The 24,819-nt window shown below is 37.3% G+C and overlaps 1 protein-coding gene across 13 annotated transcripts in view; it reads right to left on the reverse strand.

Moving 5' to 3' along the window:
* LOC113113620 (protocadherin alpha-C2-like) overlaps positions 1–24,819 on the reverse strand; it is a 148,362-nt gene that overhangs the window by 6,894 nt on the left and 116,649 nt on the right. For 12 of the 13 annotated variants that reach the window (XM_026279940.1, XM_026279939.1, XM_026279931.1 and 9 more), the window contains 2 exons: positions 7,810–7,868; positions 4,442–4,527 (listed from right to left, as the gene is read on the reverse strand). In XM_026279940.1, coding sequence (XP_026135725.1) covers positions 4,442–4,527; positions 7,810–7,868 — 145 coding nt within the window. Of the gene's footprint in view, positions 1–4,441; positions 4,528–7,809; positions 7,869–12,783; positions 16,291–24,819 lie in introns of those variants that run through there. The other variant, XM_026279930.1, reaches the window with a different exon arrangement.

Consider the following 24,819-nt stretch of genomic DNA (forward strand, 5'->3'; position numbering starts at 1 on the left):
TCCCCTAGCAACAGAGGCAACCACAGCCTCATCCTCTCTGTATCTCTGTTTTCTCTTTCACTATCCCCCTTGGTCACCTTTTTCCCCTCATTGTCACTCTCTCAATCCCTCTTTCCCTCAGGCTGTCTACCTGCCCTCTGCCTCTATCATACTGTTTCACTATAACATTTTACTGCATATAAAAAAAAAACAAAACAAAAAAAAACTGGAAAATGTGAAGAAGAAAAAAATAATTAAAAGAAAGAAATTGTGACTGACACAAAAATGAAAAGAGAGTTAGATAAAAACTGAGACAGACAGCATGCTTTATCCTATTTTCATTACTTTAATTCTGTAGATCTATGCTTCAGTAGCATTGCCCATCTGTTTCACACGCAACAAAGAGACAGAGAGAGAGAGAGAGACAGGGGCGTTGGTTTCTCCAGTGTTTTGCACGCCAGAGCTCAAAACGAAGCTCATAAAAATGCAGAACATAAAACAAACCAGCACTATTTTACACCTCCACAGACCTACTGAGCATTCACATTACTACCTAAACTACCGATTCTCTTGCTGCTGACAACAAAACTGATGGTGTTGTCTGATTCATGTATGTAGTTTTTCTCATCTTATACCATATACAAGGCTGGTTCAGCCAAAAATCAACATGCCATAATTTACTGATCAAGCTCTCTGTCCATCTGTCAAGGTCCAAATCTCAAGCACAATACACAAAACATATACACTGTAAATTCTATGTTAAATAAATCAAGTCTTGGTTTACATAACTTTGACTTATCAAATTAATTTAAACGTTTTAATTCATTTAGGTTATATGAGATTCAGGTCATGTTTTAAAACCACTTTAATATAATTTAAGTTAAAATGAATCACGTACATTCTACAACCGACTGAGATGCATTTCTTTTTCTTTTTCTTTTTAATGAAGAGGCATTTTGCCATATTTGATTCTAAACATCTATAGTTTTTTATGTTCCACATGACTGATAAACATTATTGAACAGCCTTGAACCTAAGAATGTAAAACTACAGCAGTGAGAAAGGTTTCGGTGAACAACAACTGTTTAAGCCAGTTTTACCACACAAAGATATTATATAGTTTCAGAAGACATATAGGCAAAGAATAGTATGAATACACTTATAATTTCTTTTAGGAGCTTAATATAATTAAAACTTTGCTAAATTTCTTCTTGGTCTTTTATGGAAGAAAGATAGTTTGGAACAAAGAGATACAGTATGTACATTAAATAATAATAAATAATTTTCCATTTTGGCTGAAATAATACATTAAAAAGCTGAGCAGCATCTCACACTTGGACTCTTGTGAAAGATTTGTAAATGAGACAGATAAACAGTGAACAGGAGAAAGAGACAGAAACAGAGAGAAAGAGGGAGAGAGAGAGAGATCTAAAAAGGCTTATTTCATTCATTTCCAGTCTTTGCTTTTGCCGTCATCATCAGAGAATTAATTAGAACAAATTGCTCTTTCATCACCCGAGTAATTGCGCCCGTTTTGTCCTCTCTCCCTCCTTCTCTCCCTTTCATCTTATTGAAACTAAATTACTTTCATTATTTCAAACACCTCCAGAAGTCACATCATCATTCCATCCAAGAGGGTCGAGCCTCAACCTAGACATCCATGACCCTCAAGCGGAGTTAATTAGGAAATTAAATATTCATTAATTGTATCCGGGTTCCTACCTATGACCTTGTGACCCATGAAATGATCCCAGACAAAATGGTAGAGAGGTTTATTGCTGCCTTCGTGTCATGTACATCATACGCCACCAACAAGAGCTGTCTGTTTTGATGTAACTCTAAAATTCATCACTTTTGTGAAACGGATGTTTATTTCCACAACATAATGTTCTACAATACACCACATCAATATTATATGTCTACAAACACCAGCCTACAGCATGACACAATTTGTTATTCTAAGCATATTCTATTCTGACCTAAAACGTATTTTATCTTAATATGTTTTGCCCTGACGGTTGTGGTGATCCATTTATGGGTGCTTTAGAGTGTGTGCAGACATCTCTGATTAATAACCAAGACTCTGTCTTCTACAGAAAGACAGGTGATTCTTCAATTATTTGGAATGCGAGAAAGAAACTAGATGGGCAAAATAGGAATGGAATCTAATATTGTGGATTAATTACCATGAGCGGACATCTCCACAGCAAGGGGAAAAGAATGTGTGTGAGTTTGTGTTGAAATACTCTGAGCTGACCATTATTAATATTCATCTCCTAATCGAGTCATCTCTCTGTGCTTTCATCACGCTCTCTCGGTCGCCGCTTTGTACTGAGCTTCTCTTTCTCGCTTTTGCAGATAACCTTCGCATCCCCTCTGACTGTGTCATTTCCTCTTTTAGGTGATAAACTGGATTTATGCTTGATCTGGTCAGAGCTGTGGAAATCGGTGTCAGTCTCTTCTTCATCACTTAGCTGTGATAGGCCACCTGAGTGAGCTAAACGCATATAATCCAACATTAAAACCAATGGATTACACTGTGATCAGACTGTGGGAAAATGTGCAGGATGTACAATAGCAGTTCTAAGTTTGTACTACCAAGCTGCAAAAACAGAAAAAGTGCAACAACAGTAGTTTATCTACTATATATTACCAATGTCCCCCAATTTATTCCTATAAATCTCAAAAATAATGTTATTATTTATAGATCATGTTTCCCTCCAGGCCAACATGAGGATGAGCAAATGATGATGAATCTTAATTTTGGGTACATTGACAACATTTTTGAGTGGGTTGCTTCCATTATGAATACATATTTACTGTTACTACTCAACATAGCACAAAAAAGGCAGATTGTGGTATCACTAATGTATTGCAGTGGTTTCTGAGTTGCTCACTGAACTACTAGTTAGGTTTCCTAAAGAAGCCTCATGTAGGTCATATTCCTTATATCCTGCATGACTGCAGCAGCTCGGCTCAGCAAAAGAGGCCAACACAGAGGAGACTGCAGGGAAAGAAGCATGCAAGTGAAAGAATGATGTGAGATGGAAAAGAAGAGAGTGATAGTCTAGATCGGGACAGGGATTGATAGAGTGATAGATGGTCCTGCAGCGTAATATCAGTGAAACTGTGAAAGGCAGTGTTATATTCCTACCAGGACACCCAGAGGAAAATTGCATTGCTCAGTGGTTGCTCTAGATCTGAAGACTTAATATGGGTTTTCAGTTATGTTTCAACATAGACTAAACTGTAAAAAATGATCGTGAATTTAATAGTAAAAGACTGTAAAAATGCTACTGTAAAAACCTGTTAAACGGTTAACGGTAGATTCCCCTACTATATATGGATTTTAAAATATATATATATTTTACTGTACTATACTGTTTATGAAAGCAAAAAAGACTCTGAGGCTGTGGCTGGTATAATTTACATAAAATAACCATAAATTGACATTCCCATAATTCTATGCTTAACATTTCAAATTTGATATGTCTGTGTGTGTTTTTTAATAACTATGTTTCTTCTTAGTTTTTTCTTATCAGTTTTGTATATTAGGGTTGTGTGTTACACCTAATGGTGTTAACTGAATGTGTATTGCATTATTTCAGTTTCATGTGGGTTACCATGATGGTGTTTAGTGTTTGTGTAAATGATACTGTGCATCCTCTATATGTGTTAACATTTAAAAGCTGCTTGTGATGGGCATTGGTTTACCGTGTGACATTCTCATCACCACCTGCAAATGGTGGTTATCTGTGTATTACAAAGGTACAAAACAGATTTCAGTACTTCAATAGGTTGTTATATTTTAACATCATATCAGTTAATTAAATTATGGTATTTAACTGTTAAAATCATAAAACCTAAAATGTTGCTACCATATTTTTTTAGTATAAAAATTCTGGCAACCACAGCTTTTTTTTTTTTACACTCTTAAAAATAAAGATGCTTCAAATGTTCTTCAGATGAACGATTTTGATGGGCACCTAAGTCGTGGTATTGAAGGTGGAGAGAGAGCTGTTCATGCACTACCCTCACCCACAATTCCGTCCGGCCCGAGACTCGAACTCACAACCCTTCGATTGGGAGTCCGACGCTCTAACCATTAGGCCACGACTTCCCCTTGCAAAGAACATTGTGTGAAATCATTTAGACAAAAAGGTTCTTCTATGGCATTATGAAGCACCTTTTATTTTTAAGAGTGTAAGAGGTTTCTCACAACAATATACTCATGAGTTGAGAGTATAGAGCTACTCTATAGCAGCTCAGATCATCACAAATTTAACTATGGTTCAATCTCTTCTCAAGGCAAAACTCAAGAAGAGGAAAAAGAGAAGCATTAAGAAAGTAAACAACTCTATTTGATATCAATCTGATTAGAGATACAACTAAGAAATAAAATATCTCATTTAAAAAAAAAATATTTCTTTAAGAGTGTGCCATAGAGAGTTTAGATTCTTACCAGGAGCACTGGAAACGGTGGGCCAGTTCTGAACAAGAACTCCTTGAGCACCCTGCATCACGGATGACTCCTCCATATGGACCGAACTAAACACAAACAAAGGAGAACGGTTTTTTTTTTTTTTTTTTTAGTTTATTTTTAGTTTTTAAATAAATCAATAAAACATTTACATTTTTGTGAGCTCTGTTAAATTAATGCTAATAAAAATGTTTCAAGACTACTACTACTATAAAGGATAGTTATTTATAATTCTGTTCTATTCATGGGTTTCTTACATAAAAAAATGAGATATTCTGTATAGTAATGCACTTTTTTTTCATACTCAAAATGTCTCAGATCCCAATATATGAGGAACGATTAGTCTGTAGAAAATGTCCTAGATTATAAAGGACAAAGTGTGGCATGAAAGTAGGGTTTATGTTTAACCTGGGCTGAATGATTGAGTGTGGGTATATGCAGGTCTTCTGTGAGAACTGGAATCTAGAGGCTTGGATTAGAGATTAAGGATTAGGCCATGCTCCTCTCTGCAGTCACAGTACCTCTGAGATTAAATTTTACAGTCCTGTGCAAATTTCACACCAAAGACATACTCTCTCTCTCTCTCTCTCTCTCTCTCTCACACACACACACACAGTAATTTGTGCAGTTGATCATCCTGCTTCAATTGGAAATACGCCATATAACGAAAATAAAATGTAATGCGAACTCCATTTTATGTTGACTCTATATACACCCACATTTGTGTCTGCATCAGAAAAAAAAAAAAAAAAACACCAAAAATTCACCAGTGGCAGAAAATCAAACCAAGCAAGAGATTTCTGTTACTCTTTAGAAAAGGGTGTTATCACTTGGTATGTTCTCCCTGTTGCTCTGTGTGTAGCTGCAAGTGTGTTAAGAAAGGATTAGCTCACTGTGCTCAGTGTCTGAAAACATGAAGCACTTAGATTTGTTGCCAAACATCACAACATCATAACAAATTGGTGGAGAAGTGCATTTCAGAAGGTAGCTGTTGAATGTTTCTTTTGATTTGTATATGGGTCTCTCTATCACGTTGCCAATTTATTTATTTATTTAGCTCATTTTAGATTATATACGCTAATTATGGCATACTGATATCAATAAATGTATTATGTACCCTAAACTAATAATTACAGACTTGGTAAAATGGTAAAAATTGTTGATTGATTTATTTGATCAAAAATACCGTAAAAAACAATATTATTACAATTTAAAATAACTAGTTTTTACTTGAATACATATTTAAAAATGTAACTTATTCTTGTGATGTAAAGATCTTTCAGCATTCTTACTCCAAGTCTTCAGTGTCACACGATCCTTCAGAAATCATTCTAATGTGCTGATTTGCTGCCTAAGAAACATTTCTGACTATTTTCAATGTTGAAAGCAGTTGTGCTCCTTCATGCTTTTTGTGAAAACTTTTCATCTTTTCCAGATTATTTGAAATAGAAAATTCAAAAGAACGATGTCTACTCAAAATAAACAAAATCTTTAATAACATTATACATATCTGTACTGCCAATTTTTAATATAATGCATTGTTAGAAATTTATACTTTTTAACTTTTAACACTTTGTAACACATTGCATTGTTATATTGTTAAAAGATAAATAACGTTGCTAATCTCCTCTATTTTATTATTTTAGCATGCCAGTCACTGTTTGTGGATAGATTAGTATGAAAATAAGAGCAAATTCACCAGTCTTTGGTATCATCTTCTATAACAGAACAGAAATGTGTTATTTTATATGTGAATTTTAAAATACAAGAATTAATATGTTGTGACATTTCTAATATATGCAATCAACCAGTAATCAGGTAAAACCCATACAAAATGATCCAAGACAGAAAGGATGCAGAACAGAGGGGGGTGGGTGGAAAACCACCATTTTAGTTGCCCCCTCTCTCTTCTTCTCTGATGAATGTTTGCAGTCCAAGGTCAGGCGGTTACTGCTGCTATTACAAGCTGTGTATGTGTGTGCATGTGTGTGTGTGTGTGTGTGTGTGTGTGTGTGTGAGTGCGGAAGCCATTTTAAAGAGCTGTGAAGCAGCAGTCAGTAAGGCTAATACATTATTAATGAGAAACACTGGACCAAATACATGATCCTAAGCTAATGTTCAAACATCCCCTTCTCGCTTTATCTCTGTTTGCCTCTCCTTCCCCTGCTCATTTCTGCCTGCATATCAATGTCATTGCTTTTGTTCAATGATAATTTATCTGTTTAACATGAGAAACCATAAGTATTCTAATTTTTTTTTGACATGCAAAATAGTTTGTGACATGGCCTGTGGCTGTTATTTATATAATAAGTAATAAGAATGTTTGTTTGTTTTTTTTTTTTTAAGATTCATAGGGTACATAAACCTGTTTGACTTTGGTGTAAATAAATAAATTTAGGAGAGTAATGATAAGATAAAGGTAATGTTTGCCCTTGCAAATCTCAATCTGATTGTCTTTAATGCATTGCTATGAGGTCACTATGGTGTTACATTTCTTAAGTCTAAAGACAGAGAAAGCAAGAGCATCATAAATGTGAAATTAATTTTGCAGCGCTTTCTCTAAGCACATAAATTGTGAGACAGGAATCTGATTTAATGGATGGATGTGATTTGCGTAGCTACATTAGTTCTCATTTAACCTTGCTGCAATTAGGAGGGAATCAGTGTACCACTAATGAAGATCGGAGGTCATTCAGTCACACACACATAGCCCTGGCATATGTGAACATGCTGCCCAGTCTGTTGTCTACAATGTCCTTCATTGCCATCGTTTTGCCGACATGGCTACAGGCAGTACTTCAATCGCCGCATGTGACCTACTTCTGCTTCCACGGAAATTGTTGCTATACAGCTGTACTGGTCATTCAGTGGCTGCTGCATCTATATCAGACCATTGGTTGATTCACAATGAGTGGTAGATAACTATATGCTACCCAGCACAGTCCAGTGGTTTATGGGTAATGTAATGTCTGTGCACATGAGTTTTCATGATCGTATCAACATCTGTTGTTTTCATAGGTAAATACGTTCATAAAATGTCTGGAAATTACTGTCTTGTAATACGTCTTTCTTGCCTTCCATTCATGAGATTCATCCATTTAAAGATGATATTATTATACATTTTATGTAGTCGTTTTCCTGTAGTCAACATATCTTGTGTCAAAACAGAATTAATGTAGTTTGTGACAATTCCTCCCCAACTTTTGAACAATGAACACAGGAAAGCAAATGTACTTACTATGTATTCATTTACCCCTTTAAAGTAATAGGGTTTTTCAGCAGATGAAAAAAATTAATAAATACAATTTAGAAATAAATAAAAAAAGACAACACAACCATTTAAGTCTTACCTCTGCATTCCTGCTCTGAGGGACGCTGAATATCTCCAGTCTGTATTGGGACCTTTAGGCTGAGAAAGACAAAGACAAAAAGAGAGAGAGAAAGAGATGACATTAAGCACTGGAGCGGATCAAAAAACCAATATCATCTCATTAATTAATCAGGCTGGAGTGCAGTCATATGGTCATGATGGCTGCAGGACTCTGGCTTTTGAGGAAAGGGTTAGCGTTGGGTCAAGATTTCATTCATGTCTTAAACATACACATACACAATTACAATTTGAGATGCTCATCATCCAAAACAAGGTTTCAATCAACCATTCAAAAAACTGAGATGAATCAGGCTCATAAAACCCTAAAAGGAGCAGTAACAGGAGGGGGAGATCAGTTCGAATGAGTCTCTTCAGGGAGAAGGAAACTGATGCATATCGGCAGAAAAAATGCACAAAGGTGAGTGAATGTCATGAAACCTTTCAAGAACATGTCTAGGTCACATTTCATTCCAAAACCAAAAGAACAAAAATGATAAGCTGCATCTTGCTTAAAGGAAATGAAGCTTATTTTAGTACCATAAAGACTTGGCAAAATTATTGTCAGCAATAAGAATATGGAGGAAATGCTGGCTTTTGGTTAAATGTCTCAAATTAATGCAAAGAAAAAAAAAAAACAGTATGGATCATAAAACAGAAATTCATGAGTCACTCTCCATAAGTACACAGTTGAAAATGCTAAATAGATTTTCTTTATGCAAAATTGAAATATAAAATACTAAAATATTTGTCCCTTCAAATTTTAGGGTGAATCTTTGTTTACCCCTTTACAATCAATGTAAAATCTCCTTGCATTTACAAGGCACAGCAGGACATTTCAGCTTGTATTATGCTGCCCAGATCCTTTTGTCACCCATTTTCCCTCTCAGAAACATCTCCTGGAGGACATTTATCAATGTGAAATCCATTTCAAAATGTAATCAGCAGGGCCTGCTTTTCCTCCACACAACACCCAAACACACACATCCATCATACAACCCTGCAAGACAGCTACTATACACGCCAGCTAGCAGTCACGCACAAAAACATCACATACTAACACTGGTGTTCAACCTAGCACAAACCTTTCATAGATGGCATACCAACTGTCAAATAAAACATTTTATAAAGAAAGGTTGAATATTTCAACCAGTTTCAAAGGGTTCAAATGTATTTAACCATCTGATACACAAACTGTTTTACAGTAAGCATTTGCAGGAGGAAAAGTTTTGAAAGATTCTTGGGTTAAATCCTTTGAAGAAATTAAAGAAACACAAATAAAGTGAATATGACAACAGTTGCTGAGCAAAGAAACTGGTGATCTGATTTTAATTCACCTCACAGGTCTTTGATTTATCCGTGTGCGTGTGTGTGTGTGTGCGTGAGAGAGTGTGAAGCAGATAATGAGTTCAGTCTGATCTCGTCTCACTGGCAGTTCCTTACTTCTCTTTCTCTCTCTCTCAGTTCCCTTCTGAGTGGACACACCTAGCCTAGATACAGCATTTGCACCACTGCACCAACCAATCAAAATCCTCCCGTCCTTTTCTTTCCAAACCAAACCAGCCAATAAGCTACCAGAAACACTGAGCTCAGCTCCACTGCCACTTAATCACACAGGGAGAACAAACATCACTGACATTTAATGAGAACAGCTGAAATGAGCCAGTAATTACCTCACAAATAAGAGGCGCTCACACAGTGAAACTGCTTTCCCGTCCAGTAATCCTTGAAACACTCAGAACCCAATCAACAACACAACTTAAATGCGATTATGACGGTGGTTTTGCACAGCTTCTCAGTGAACTACGGCTCTGTGTAGTAAATGCTGCTCCATCTGAAAGCACGCACATGATGGAGATTTACCACTGATTGCAGAACTGGCTTTACTGACAAGATGCGCATGAATATCGATTCAAATGCGATATATTTTGCAGGCCTAATTTACAGTGGAAGCTATGGTCAATCTAACAGGTTTAACAACACAGAAAGAGAGTGGTTACTTCACAAAATGAAACAAAACATCAAATCTTTAATTTCTAACCATTATTCTGGACAGTGATTATTTTTGGATTAGCTCAATTTTCCTGAGATTTGCCCATAGTAAGTCTGTATGTGTACAATGTAATATTCAAAGGAGATCTTAACATATTTGACATGCAAAGAAAATCAACCAACCTTATACAAAAGAATGACTATGTATCTATCTATCTATCTATCTATCTATCTATCTATCTATCTATCTATCTATCTATCTATCTATCTATCTATCTGTCTGTCTGTCATCAGATAAGCAATCATGCTAACCTGTGTTCACAGATTAAATGCCTATCAGTTGTTTTTTGTGGATGATGGATGATGTCCAACATGAAGCTTTGTAACTTAACTGAAGCTAGACGGCAAAGTCTCTCTAGAGAGATTTACGTGTGGGTACAGAGAAACTAGAGTGTTGTTTGAGCTTCACACCTCTAAATATAAACACACCCAGATGTCCTGAAACAGCGCACTGCAGAACAGGCTGGAGAGAGGGAGGGAAAGTAAACAAGTGCGAGAGCCAAAAAGAGAGGAGAAAAAGAGAGCTACAAGTATGATGCCAAGATAACTAAACCGTGAGGCCACTGTCCGAGCAAACAAAGAAAAAGAACTCATATGAGAATCAACATCTGAATGCTTTCTCATTAGGTTAACATCCTCAATAGTTCACTGTTGATCTACCATTTCTGTTTCCTTCGGTCACTCTCCTCGTCTCTCGCCTCCACTCCTTATAAGCTAAAAAAAAAAAAAAAATACTGACCAAAATCAAAGTCAAATGTGAGACAATCATTGTTGGGGGTAATGCATTACAAGTAACGCAAGTTACATGATCAGCTTACTTTTTTGAAGTAACTAGTAAAGTAACACATTTCTTTTCAATTTACAAGACTTACTTTTTCAAATAAATAATAAAAGTTATTTTTTTATTATTATTATTTACTGATTGATAGCTCTCCTTACCCCATGTTGAGAAATCAGAAGATGTTAATGTTAATCTAAAATAAATATGAATATGCATTAATCTCACTCACAAAACAAAAGAAAAACACAGATTCCGTAATCCTCAAAATGAATAAAAATAATGCAACTCAGAATATGATGCAAACCTGCAATAATTAAATGTTAAAACAACACAAATATCCTGTATGTATTTAATCACATTCTATTAAACAATGTCTTTGCTTCTGACCTTCGATGGTCCGGTTCAGCCATACTAATAAGCAAAAATTACTTATTAAATTAAACATTTGTTTGTCTTTTTTTTTATTGCTGAAGTGTGTTGAAATTTCTTCTTCTGCATTCTACTGTACGGATGTACATTTACTTTCCCTTCAGCCTGAGGCTTATTCATTTCAATTTTGTTGGGAAAAGGCTTTTATATTTGCCAAAATTATATATTTTATATTTTTTTTATTTTAAAAACAATCAAGCCCTTTCCAGATTTAAAAAGTAACGCAAAAGTAACGTAACACATTATTTTCCATAAAATGTAATGAAGTAACGTAATTAGTTAATTTTTTTATGGAGTTACACAATATTGTAATGCATTACTTTTAAAAGTAACTTTCCCTAACAGTGGTTCTAATTCATTTTGGTATCTTATAGGTCTTAGTGCATGTAAAAAAAAAAAAAAAAAAGGGACCCCCACCCCCAACTCTCTCTCTATTAAACCTTAAACATCATAGTAATGGAGGGCAAAATTTTAAATAAAGGTAAAACACCAGGTAAATGCTTCTAAAATCTTATTGGATATGTTTTATATGACTGACCAATTAATAAAATTTGGAATAATGTTGATTCCCTGGTGAATAAATTGTCATGTTTAGATTCATCCTGAATTACACTGAAATTATTTTCTCAAGTAGACAAAGTGAAGGTTTATGTAACCGTAAATCTGCATTCAGTGTTCAGTACATACTAGATTTCAGGTTAGATAGAGCAGGTGGGATTCTTGATTTCTGACAACTGCTTGACATGCTAAGCTGTTATGCAGTCGCGTTCACTGTAGGTGACTAGACAAAACTACTATTGAATTAAATAGCAAGCATGGGCACATAAAATTATATTAGTCTTAACCTCTGGTTCATGATGAGACTGGTGAGTTTGCAACCATGAGATCTATGTTAATAGCAGTGCAAGACATTGAGCAACATATATTCCTAATAAACTAGTAACATATTAAGTAAAGAAAGAGTTAAATGGAATGATCAACTATGTATCTAAATTTTATTATCAAAAACTGATGTGTAAAAGGAAATAAAAGGAAAGACAGAATCCTTCTGCCACGCCAACAGCAACCATCTTTGGACAAGTGGGTGGTCCCTACAGAGCGCTTCTCTCTAACTTCATAACTGATGAAATGCAATTTGATGACAGCTGTAATCAAGTGCCAAAAGAGTCTGATACCCTAAATCATCAAAACTGCACACGCATACATTCTGCAGTTCACACTGAAGGCTACTGCTGTGAATTAATGAGGCACAAAATGCAAAAGCAAAAAGGCTCCAATATAACAGGATCCATTACTGAGCCCTGGTATACACCAATCAAAACACTTGTTCTTTCCACTGCTGAAACAGCCCTGTAGTGTTAATGCAAAAAGTCAGCAATACAACTAACAACTTCACTAAACTATGAAAAAAAATAATAATAATAAAAAATGGAGTATGGTTTACTTGTGTCTCCTTATAATAAATTGTGAAACTGTCTAGCAATTTCTACAGATATTTTGTGTGTGAGTGTGTGAATATTTGGAAACAAAACAAAAAATGTTGGGGCTGTTCCTAAATCATCAACACATCTGAGGGTGAAAAGGTACCACATTATGGAAGAGAAGTGAATTTCTCCACTCTTTATGCATGGATGAGGTGGAAAGATGGATGAGTCACTTAAAAGGATGCTATAACAGCGTGGGCACTGCACACACCTGTATTGCCGTAGCATCGGGCATGCTCAGTCTGCGCACAAACTGACCACTCTGTCCTGTGAAGAAACGGTCTGCCCCCGAGCCCCAAGTCCCACTCAACGGACGCCCCGTATTGTAGAACATAAAGGTGTCACTTCCTGAGGTGGCAGTCAGGCAGGTCTTATAGCAGTATGTTTTGGTTAAAGAGCCATTTCCTCGGACCTCAATGTAGTGTGGTTCCACTTTCAGGTCTCTCCGCATCACCGCGGACTGTTGCTGGACTGTGACCCCGCCAGCAGCGCCACCACCTCCACCTGCGGCTCCACCTCCTCCGCCACCTGCAGCCACACTACCACTTCCACCGTCTTTGGGTACCTTCTTCATTGTAGACTTCTTTTTCTTCTTGGACCCACAGCAAGGTGAGCAGGAGCAGGCATCTGGCTGGCTGCAGTAGGCATGGCAGCGAACAATTACTAGGACAAAGACGGTGAGCAAGAAAACAAAGATGGTTGCACTCAGGGCAATGATAAGATAGAGGGTTACATGGGAGAACATCATTGCGCCATGTGGCCTGATAATGCGTTTTGGGTCTGGGGCCACTTTGGGTGGGAGCTCCATAACGGCAATGTTAATTGTTGTAGATGCAGAGCGGGGAGGCAAACCATGATCTCGTACATGCACTGTGAGGCTAAAAACAGTAGCATTATCCTCATTTACTCGCCGTGTTGTGCGGATTTCTCCTGTGTACTCATGCACCTTAAACAAGTCCAATTCCAGCGGGTGATGGAGGCTGTATAGCAACCAGGCATTTTCTCCAGCATCTAAGTCCCAAGCCAGGATACGTGAAACAAGGACCCCTGCCTCTGAGTTACGCAAGATAGTCTCTGTGGAGTGTGAGCCGTTTGCCGCTGGGCGAACAAATTGTGGGTTGTGGTCATTGGAGTCCATGATGTAAATATAAACTGTTGCCACTCTGCTCAAAGGCGGCACACCGTTGTCTTGAGCTTTAACCTGGAAATGAAACTCACGCAACTTCTCGAAGTCAAACGATCGCAGTGCATACACCTCACCTGAGGCAGGTTTGACAGAAACATATGATGCCACTGAAATACCATGGTTGTTGTCATTTAGGACAGTGTATGTGATGCGAGCATTCTCATCAGCATCAGGATCTGTTGCCTTGACAACGCACAAAGGTGCACTGGGTGCATTGTTTTCTGAGACATAAACAGTGTATGAAGTCTGTTCAAAACGTGGTGGATTGTCGTTTACATCTGCCACTTCTACTCGTACTGTCATTGACGATGAAAGAGGTGGCGTTCCACCATCCGTGGCTGTAACTGTGACGTTATATGATGCTATTGTCTCCCGGTCCAGGAAGGCAGAGGTAACAATAGTGTAATGGTTTCGGATTGATTTGATTTTAAATGGTAGATTTGGGGGGATGATGTCCAAACTGACCTGCTTGTTTTGTCCAGAGTCTTTGTCATTTATGCTTATTAAAGCCACCACAGTGTCTGCACGAGCGTCTTCCCGAACTGGACTGGAGAGTGAGGAGAGCACAATCTCAGGAGGGTTATCATTCACATCCAGCACCTCCACCACCACTTTACAGTGCACTGCTACGGCCCCTTGGCCTCTGTCTGCTGCCTGGATATACATCTCATAGCTGCTGGTTTCTTCAAAGTCTACATTGCTTTTAACTCTAATTTCTCCACTGTCTGTGTCTATGGAAAACACCTGTCTCACTCTATCTGGCGTGTAAGAGCTAAAGGAGTAATACACCTCCCCATTGGAGCCCTCATCTCTATCTGTGGCGTTTAATTTAATTACCAGCGCGCCAACAGGAGAGTTTTCCCGCAGTTTCACTTTGTATACGGAACTGCCGAAGACTGGCACGTTGTCATTGGTATCCAAAACTCGCACGTTGATTTTGGCTGTGCCTGAGCGCGGGGGAGATCCACCGTCAGTAGCGGTGAGAAGAAACTGGTGTGACTGCAAAAGCTCACGGTCGAAAGGCTTTTTCAGGACGAGCTCTATGTGTTTTCCGTCAGCAGGTGGTTTGGTTGAATCGAGCGCCAGGTGTTCGTTTGAGGTGAGGCGATAATGGCGCACGGAATTTGAGGCGTCGTCAGAATCCTGCGCGCCCTCAATGGAAAACCGCGCGCCTGGCTGTGCGCCCTCGGAGATCTCCAACTGGTACTCGTCTCGCGGGAAAAGCGGCGAGTTGTCATTTGCATCCAAAATCTCAACATCCACGTTGTGCTGTTCAAATGGGTTTTCCAACACCACGTCGAGACTAAGCGTGCAGGTGCCGCTGATTTCACAGAGCGTTTCGCGGTCAATCCGGTCGCTTATAACAAGCTTACCAGTTTTGTGGTTGATGCTGAAGTATCGCCTCGCACTGTCGGAGCTGATTCTGATCCGACGAGCCGAAAGCTTTCGCAGATCCAGCCCGAGATCCCGAACAAGATCGCCAACGACAGTGCCGCTCTCCAGCTCCTCCTGAATGCTGTAGCGAATTTGTGCATTTGTAAGGACACTTAGTAGAACAATGAAGAAACAAAAACAAAGAGGCACGTTCTCTTTTATGCAGCTACATCGCCCTGCAACAGCCATCGCAAGCTGGCAACATCCACAGACGGTTTAAAAACTGCTTTCCGCCTTGAAAGCTCCCCGCGCAACAGCTCCAAATCACGGCATCCAAAAAAACGGGCGGACTATGTGCAGGATGACCAAAGCCTCCGCTGAGCTGCCTTTTTAATCAGACATTTTCCTGCTTCATCCATGTTCTCTCTTTTGTTTGCGCCCCAGCTCTTTTTTTCCTTCTCTCCTCTCCGCGAAGCTGACTCTTGTTTCCCCTCACAAGGGTGCTGCCTATCGCTCCCTCTCTCTCTCCTGTCCCCCTCCCTTACCCTGAGCTGTAAAGGCGGGGGATGGGAGCAACGCGCTCTAACCAGCGCAGCTCACTGCATTTCAGCACCTCCGAACAAAAACATCGACAAGCCTATTAACAACCAGAGACGCCACGAAGAATAAAATAACACTAGTATAGTAAGAAAATGATCGTTTTCTCTCGCCTTTTACAGCTTTCGTCTTGTTTTCTAAACATTCTCATTAATATCGATTAAAAACACGGCTGTATTCAATCACAGAGACCGTGCCACCGCCCTTTTCTCATTGTCTCGTCTTCTTAGCGCACAGCTGAGGTGACTATGGGATTGTGTACAGACGATTGGTCACATTAAATAAATGACATCAGCATACGAACGACGAATTATATTCTATCACAACAACATATTTGATTTTTGAAAATATAAATTTGATTTGTAATGCCCGACTGGTTTGTTCTCGCCTTTCATTATAGAAAGCCATCTCACTTCTCACTGTCTATACATTAGATACTGCTGACAGCCTTTATAGTTAGCCGTCAGCATTCACTCGCAGGCCACTCACTCGTTCTCCCTACTGTCCCCAAAACTGACAGATTAAATTGTCACCGATTACAAATGGAGCATCTCTGACTGCTTTGCCTCACCCACACATTTCCCTCCACTCTCTCTCTCTCTCTCCCTCTCTCTCTCCCCACTTTTGCTTTTACCATGGGACTCTTTTTTTAATGTACAAAACAGGTTCAGGGATAAACGTTCTGATGCAAGCTAGCCCACCAGCATAATGCCACTTTCCTCTTCTGTACCTCTGAACATGAAAAAAAGTTTACACTACGTGCAATTTAGCCATATTTTATATATAATAATGGCAACGCAATAAATTGAGAAATGCTGCCATACAAAATTACAGGAGAAAAAAAAAAAAACTCCAGCTAAAATAGAGCTAAAAGAAAGTATAAAAAAATAAGCAGGATTTAAAAAAAAAAAAAAAGTTGCTTATTGTAAAGATTTGAGAAAGTGATTTTGAGCCATGGGGTGCCACTCATTCACCAAACGGAGGCTTCTTAGGTGCAAGGTTTGTAAAAGTGAGTGGAGATAGGAAGGTGCAGAACCAGTGGTTGTTTTCTAAGCAAGCAATACATAGTTAAAAAAAAAAAGTCATTATAATATTAATGCATTATTAGTTTAAGACATCCAGAAAGCCATAACAAATCATAGATATAAAAAGCAAATTAAAATACTGCACATTCCTAAAATGGCTTGTGGGTCCAGTTCTGTTGCAGACCTTTTGATGCCAAGTTTAAAACGAATAACAGTACCTCACAGGAGCCAACACAACTCTTTAATTAATCAAGGCCAGGCGGGAAGTTACATCAGACCGCCAACAGTCCTGACACGATCTATTAATGTCCACTGGGGCTATTATATATCAATTGGAAGCTATAAACTCTGGGCAGTGTATTTGGCTTTGTCTCTCTCTCTCTCTCTCTCTCTCTCTAGTCAGACATTAGCAAACATCTCACACATCCGAGCCGCCAGCTCATGCTGTCTCTGGGCAGAAGTGACCAGATTTTCACAGTGTTTTGCAATGCGACCACGATTGACGGCTAATGATGACTTGAAATGATGATGACCTGAGCTCACGTAAATTCAATTCAAAACGGGAATTCGATTCAATTATAATATTACTTTCTTCTAATGTGGTAAGCACAATGAGTATAATAGCCTAAGGCGATCCTAAGCACCTGCCTACCTTTTGTAGCCAAGACTTGATGCTAGTCATGCGACTACACAGAAATAAACCTTTCCTGACAAATATTTACTTGATTAAAAAATATGTGACAACTAGTGGTGCGACAAGTGATGTCTGGCAGGCTTTGCTGTACTAACAGCAGTGCTATGTTTAGGATGATGTTTAGACGGAATGACCTAGAAGAACTTTTGAGTCATCAGGCCACAGGGCGAGTAAAAGCTCCCCCACATTCCACCCTCTCTCTGTGTCTAGAGAATCCACGCGCCCACGACAAGACAGACCGCAGCCACAAGATCTGATCAGAACTAAGGTGTTAAAGAGAGAGAGAGAGAGAGAGAGAGAGAGAGAATTTTGTATTTTTCTAGCAACTTAACAAAAAAAAAAAAAAAAACACTAAGGTTCATTTTCAATAACAAAACACAAAGCTCTTCTATGATACCATATTCTTTCAAAATTAGAAAATATTTAAAAAGTCCATAGCTTTGTAAAAACTAAAATCAATTAAAAGCCTTTATTTGATATAGCTGTAAACACCCTTTCAACATTATATTCTTTTATTTTTTATTTTATTTTATTTTATTATTTTTGCCATTTTGGCTTTACCCAAAATAAAATGTAACAACTGACAATCATACTTTCAGATTTTAAGCCCAAAATAAAGTTTGTACAGAAAACTTCTCATTTAAATAAATAAAAATAGTTTTCAAACTTCAGTTTCTCAGAGAGAGAGAGAGAGAGAGAGAAAGAGAGAGAGAGAGAGAGAGAGAGAGAGAGGTGGATATTTAATCAAAAAAAAAAAAAAAAGCAAAGTCACAGACCTTGATTGTCAGCAACAAATTCTCAACACTGCCAGTTGACTTGTACAATGAATTAGAGCTATGTATACTGCAGATGAGGCTTGCCTTATATATATATATATATATATATATATATATATATATATATATATATATAGAAAGAGGATGACAACCAGGGAATGAGAAAAACCTCAGGAGACAGAAACACTCTGGCAGAGGAATAAAGAACAGAGGAAGTGAGCGAGCGATCCTGGTGTGTGTGTGTGTGTGTGTGTGTGTGTGTATGTGTGTGTGTGTAATTGTAATTATATTAAAAAAGGAATCTATAGCATTTAATGCAAACTGTGAAAAGAAAACCATAGGACACTTTTCAATTTACAAAAAACATTTTTTCCACATTCAAAGTTACGAAATGTATTCTTTTCTATTTTGCTCAGCAAAGGTGAGCTCAGACTGCGCTGCCCTGACATTTCACAAATGCTCCCTGCGGGATACACACGGCTGTTTACGCCCATTTCAAAGAGGAGGAAGAAAAAATTCAGCAATAATCTTGCCAATTATGCACGCAAGCTGATCCAAACACCTGGCCTTTCCCTCGAGGACTGTCTAGCATGGACACACACACACACACACACACACACGCACACACAAATTCTCTCTCACTGTCGTGTTCTGTCTCTCATTGTGCTGTGATGCATTTGTACAACATTGACATCTCCCTGTCTTACCTGTTGGAACTGCATCCATCTGCTGTCTGGTGCTAATTGTTCCTCCTCTCTCGAGGTTTCAAATGAAGTTATCTCTCCTACTTTCTGCTCAAACATACACTTGTCAGACTCTGCTCCAAATCAGTGTCTCAAATGTTATGCGGTTGCTGAATATATCTGTATTTGGAGCATTTTAGCAACAAATCAAACCCTTCGTTCTACATTTCTTATCAACCACCCTACCATTTATTCACTTACTCTGAAATTTGTCTGTACAATGTTACATTTTACACTTTAACTTCATCAGATTTTCTTAGCTATTCTAGATGTAAACAGGACATACGCACATTTGCATGCAGTAGATCTCATCACCTCACTGTATCAGAGTCTCACCAGAGTTACTGTTAGATATTAATTTCCAGCTCTACTCACTCATTATAAACGACTTTGAAATATTAATGCTGGATCATTACAGTGCAGTTATTGCACCATTAAAAAAAAATCATTAGACTGCAATAATGATTGTTATGAAGAGGAGAGCTTTGCAGGCCCAGCTTTGAGACTGTCAGACAGTTGTTATAGGTGAGTCTGTGTAGAAACATTTATGAAAGTGACTTCTCTATGTTCATGTGCTGAATTGTCCTCACGTATCTTTATAAAATGAGGGTCATTATGGGAGTGTGTGAGTCAGTTTTGTTGGTCTGAAAAAAATGTGTGTGAGTCAGTTTTGTGACTTGTTTGACTGGGGCTTCCCTTTTCATTGTCACACTGCTCTGGGCCACGAGTGATGACCTCACTGCACTCATCATTCATAGTAAATGATGACATCATCAGAAGACCACAATGCTCTAAACTATTCATTTATTTATATTTACCACTATGTGTATCTAATTTATATTGTATTTGTATTTGTATTGATTAAAGCTTTGCAACGGTATAAGCTATATGAAAATATCAAGCCATAAATGCTTGTTATATAAATATATTATTTTAACATTTTATTTTTTCTTAAAATGTCAAATAAATGTTTTATTAAAAATAAAAATACATTTATGTTTAATTAAAAATGTATGAGGTACTCTATAAATATTATTTTATAGATATATAGAATTCTGTAACAAATATCTATTTAAATTCTACATTTGTATTGTACTACTGAATGTAAACAACCTTGGATATTTGTACAGATTAAAACTTTACTACATTATAAGCTACACATCAAAATATCAATATCACGTTTAATAAAGTTCAGCTTTTTCCCTTCCTAACATTTTATTTATTTAATTATTTTTGTCATCATCCTTTACTATTTTATTTTTAGGAGACCTGAATATTAATTAGATATAGGCTGAAAGACCAAGAAGCAGAAGAAAATACTCTGGGTGTGTCAGCATGAATTAGACGTTGTTGAACAGAGGATGGGTAAAGTCAGACCTCTATGGGTAAAATGAGGAACCGCAGGTCTGTTTAATTAATATCAGAATGCATGTCATCATGAGGCAAAGCAGCAACAGGATGGAATTTAAATAAATAAATAAATAAAAATCTATTTTTGAAAATGTCATCTCTAAAAATTATGCTCTTATCCTCAATACTTATATCTGCCAGACATTTCCATGTTTCTCCTGCAGTGTGGTTAAAACAACCTAATCTCCCTTCCCATTAACATTGGTTAACTACCCTTAAATAAAGGCTTTACTGTAGAATAAACTGACCAATTATGAAACTATTCAAATTTAAATTTAAATGATCATTTAAAGTGAGTGAGAAGGCAAAATATATGCATCTTCTTTCTACACTGGTAAACATCAGAGTATGCACACACACACACACAAAAATGTATATATGTATATATATATATATATATATATATGTGTGTGTGTGTGTGTGTGTGTGTGTGTGTGTGTAGAAACAATTTGCATTCAGAAATTGTTAGCAAATTTGACAGTAACAAAGAAACACCAAGACGCTAAGCATTACATTAAGTAGAAAAAAAAACTGAAACTGTATCTTATTGTAAAACATACTCAAATAATCTGTTTTATTTACAAATTCAAGACAAATTATTTTAAAGAACTAATTAAATTGAATAGTTGTCAGAACAAATATTTACACTCTTTCTCTAATAATTAAAACTCCCAAGATAGGCATTACTAATCATGGTCTAGATTTTCAAAAACAAAAAAAGCTCTAGTACTTCTAGTACATCTCCAAAAGGACATTTTAGGGACAGCAGAATAAATAAAACATTCTGTATTCTCGGTTATATTCTCTGCAGGCAGATTTAAATGTTAAACACACCCAAAAAGCTCTCTGCTTCTGTAAACCTACATGATTCCCAGATCTGTGATCCCAAAGCGTGTGTAATTTCTCCTCGATTACATTTCTCTGTCAGAGAACAGTCCATGATTTTACGAAGCACAAAACAAGTCAACCTCCGGGACCTTGATAAACCCTGCTGCCTCAGCACTGGCTGCACTTCAGAAGCCTGATTCTAAAATAGACGCCTGTGGAGGTGAAACAAAGCTATCAGCTAATGCAGACAAGCCTCAGTAGTCCTCTGCAAAGACAGAGCTGCAAAGCCACAACTGAGAACCCCATAAATGCTGTGAAGGCCAGCATAAATCAAGCAGCCAGGTTTTCCGTTATTTTTCTCTTTTCTTTTTGCTGCTTACTATACAAGGACTGTTCTAGAGACAGTAGACATTCGGGGCTTAGGACAGACAAATAACATTTATATTTATATATATATATATATATATATATATATATATATATATATATATATATATATATATATATATATAGGGGTAAAATGAAGAACTGCAGGTCTGTATAATTAATATCAGAATGCATGTCATTGTGAGGCATTTTTAATCTTGTATTAATCTTTGTATTCATGTATTTAAAAAATAAAATAACAAATAAATTACTAGTAAATTTAATAATTACAAAAACTAAAAAAAAAAAAATACATTGATTTAAATTAGATTTTTAAGTAAAAATACTAAAATAATACTTTATCTCAAGATGGACTCCTAAATTTTTATTTAAAGTCTTGAAAAACTCTTTTTGAAAAAAGTTTTGTACATTAACAGAACCGAACACATAACAGTTGGGTTGCTTCAAGATTGTTGTTTTATTTTGAAGGTTGTAAAATGAGTGAACTAGAAAAAAAATAGCTGCTTAGTTTGCCAACCTTTGCAAAGTTAATTACTTTGTAGCTTTCAAAGGTTTTGCAAAGACAAATGTCCAGGTCAGTGTGTCCTTCAATTAAAACTCCTTCCAAGCACAAGCAAATATATGCACCAGACATGGCATATAACACTACATCTAAATTACAATACTGGGGCACATCATTTATGTTTTTGTTAACAACAAAATTTAGCCACTCTGTGAGAAAGGAGGTGATTAGGTGTTGTAAAAAATTAGGGCTTACATCCTGAAAGCACCACTGGTGCCGCCCATGTTTCATCATCTTTCCCTGCTCCTTGTCTCTCCCTCTCTTTCTTCCTCTCGGTCTCTCAATGAGAATATGATAAATTCTGTCATGTTTAATCAGTGGCCAAACTCCCGGCGGCTGCTGTTTCTCCACTCACACTCCCGAGAGTGAATTAATTCAGCAAATCAGGTTTTTATTGTCTCCCCGACACCCTCATTTGTTTGCCTGGTGCCACCTGCTTCCCCTCTTATTCTCTCTTTTTCATGAACATGCTCTAAATATACTCTCTCTCTTCTGTTCAATTACCATATCAGTTCACCACACCCTTTATGTTCACACAGACTCTGCATGCTCTTTCCCTCTTGTTTCCCTCTGTCTCTCTCACTGTGTGTGGGTGTGGCAAAATGCAGCATTGGCTGGTTGTAAAGAAACAGAGCCTGGTTGCTATGACAACCTGAAGATGAAGGGATAATAAAAGAAACCAAGTACCAAGATCGCAATATAACATCATTATGGCGTGTGTTTGGACAGGAAGTGAGGGAGACAGAGGAGTAAAGGGTAGAAAAGACATGTTACTTGATTAACAACTGGTGAATGATTGTTCCAATTAATCGTGTGCTCTAGCTCATAACTCTAGGCCATAACTACGAATGGTTAATGATGGAGCAAAAAGATATTCCATATTTGTTGGTTTATTTTGCTCTAAACTCACTTCAGGGAGTCAGGGGAACCATAACCCAAACCAAACAGCTATTATTGCTAAGTGTATTCAAAATTTTTAATGCTAAATACAATACATATGTGCTAAGATAATCATGCAATGCATTTTTTTAAATGATGCTGCAAACGAATTGTTAAATCTGAGTAACAAATTCATTGATTTGAACTGATTGATCTACAAAGATTTGAGATGTACCAATGCTAACATTTTAGCAACTAACATTTGCATTACAGATGCAATTCTAAATTATTTGCTTTAACGTTCTCATTTTTGCAAGTCATGATAAAATAAAGAATTGGAAGTAGATGTTCTAATGACATGGTCTTGAAAAAAAATAATAATAATTGTTCCACTGCAAAATAATATTTTGTGAATAATAAATCTATCCTGCTGCAGCACAAATGTTGAATTGAGTTTCTCTTCACACGAGTGGACCTCTTTGCATTAAGGCACATTGCTAAAATGTAAATCAATTAGGTGAACTGTATCTTGGTAATGTGCTTAAGGGATCAATTTAATGCTCTGTAAAAGCCAGAGTCAGTGCAGGACCGTAATGAAACCAATGCTGCCGACACTCTTATTCATACTGCTGGTCAACAAATATCAAATGCGCAACCTCTGCTCATATAAGCAAACTATCAAAAACACACACATATACCACTCACTCTATAGACAGCATGACTGTGTTTGTTGTCACAGTGCTTCTTGTCCTCAGCAGAACTGGAGCACAGGGTGGGGCTTTGGTGTGACTGACAGTGATGATGTCAGAACTATGAGCTCAGCTTGCAAACCATGGGCTCCAGCAGCAGAGCATGGAAAATTACCAGCCCCTCCCCCACCACATGTCCCGTCATTCTCCCTCTCTTTGAATTTTTCCCTCTACCTTTTATCCCATCTCTCCTTCCTCAACACCCACACTTTCCTCCTTTTCTCTATCCCTCTTCTTTTCTCTGTCCCATCCCCCTCTCGTTCTCCCACACAGGCAACATGCATCAGCTTAGAAGGAAAATCCCAGCCGGTGTAGAGACAATAATAGAGCTGAATTCTGCTTTGTGTGGTTCTGCTTAACGCAACAAAACCCAACAAAGCACAAACCTGCAGATGTACTGTAAAACAGCAGAATAGATAAAATCAAGATATTTAGATATACCATACAGTATATATATATATATATATATATATATATATATATATATATATATATATATATATATATATATACACATACATACACACACACACACACACACACACACACACACTTTGTTTAACCACAATATGACCAGTGGTAGAACATTCATTGTTGTTTAGAGACCATCTAAATAATCCTCATGCATATAACTGATGAAATCCACTACATTGTACAGCAGAGAAAAACACATCCGAATCAACCTAAAAGCATAGAGATGATAGAGAGAAGGCATCCGACTAACCATTAACAATATCAAACCATGCAAAAAATAAAATACAGTTTTAATTTGCGAATGAGACAGCACTACTTATAGGGATATAAGACAGCCCTTCTCCAAATTACAAGCTGTAGAAATTATCTGTATTGCTCCCACCCTGATGAGCCTCAGCTGTGAGGAGAGACAGTGCATGGATAGAGTGCAGTTAAAATACTAATCTACTGAACCCTGTTTACAAAGTGAATTTAAAAGAAAATACAAATGGGAAATAGCATGTAAAATGATCGAAAAGGCACACAAAGAGGTTGAAAAGGAGCACCACCAGTAATGAGTACTG

The sequence above is a fragment of the Carassius auratus genome, chromosome 14, assembly GCF_003368295.1.
Source record: "Carassius auratus strain Wakin chromosome 14, ASM336829v1, whole genome shotgun sequence".
In the NCBI taxonomy this organism is placed as follows: domain Eukaryota; kingdom Metazoa; phylum Chordata; class Actinopteri; order Cypriniformes; family Cyprinidae; genus Carassius; species Carassius auratus.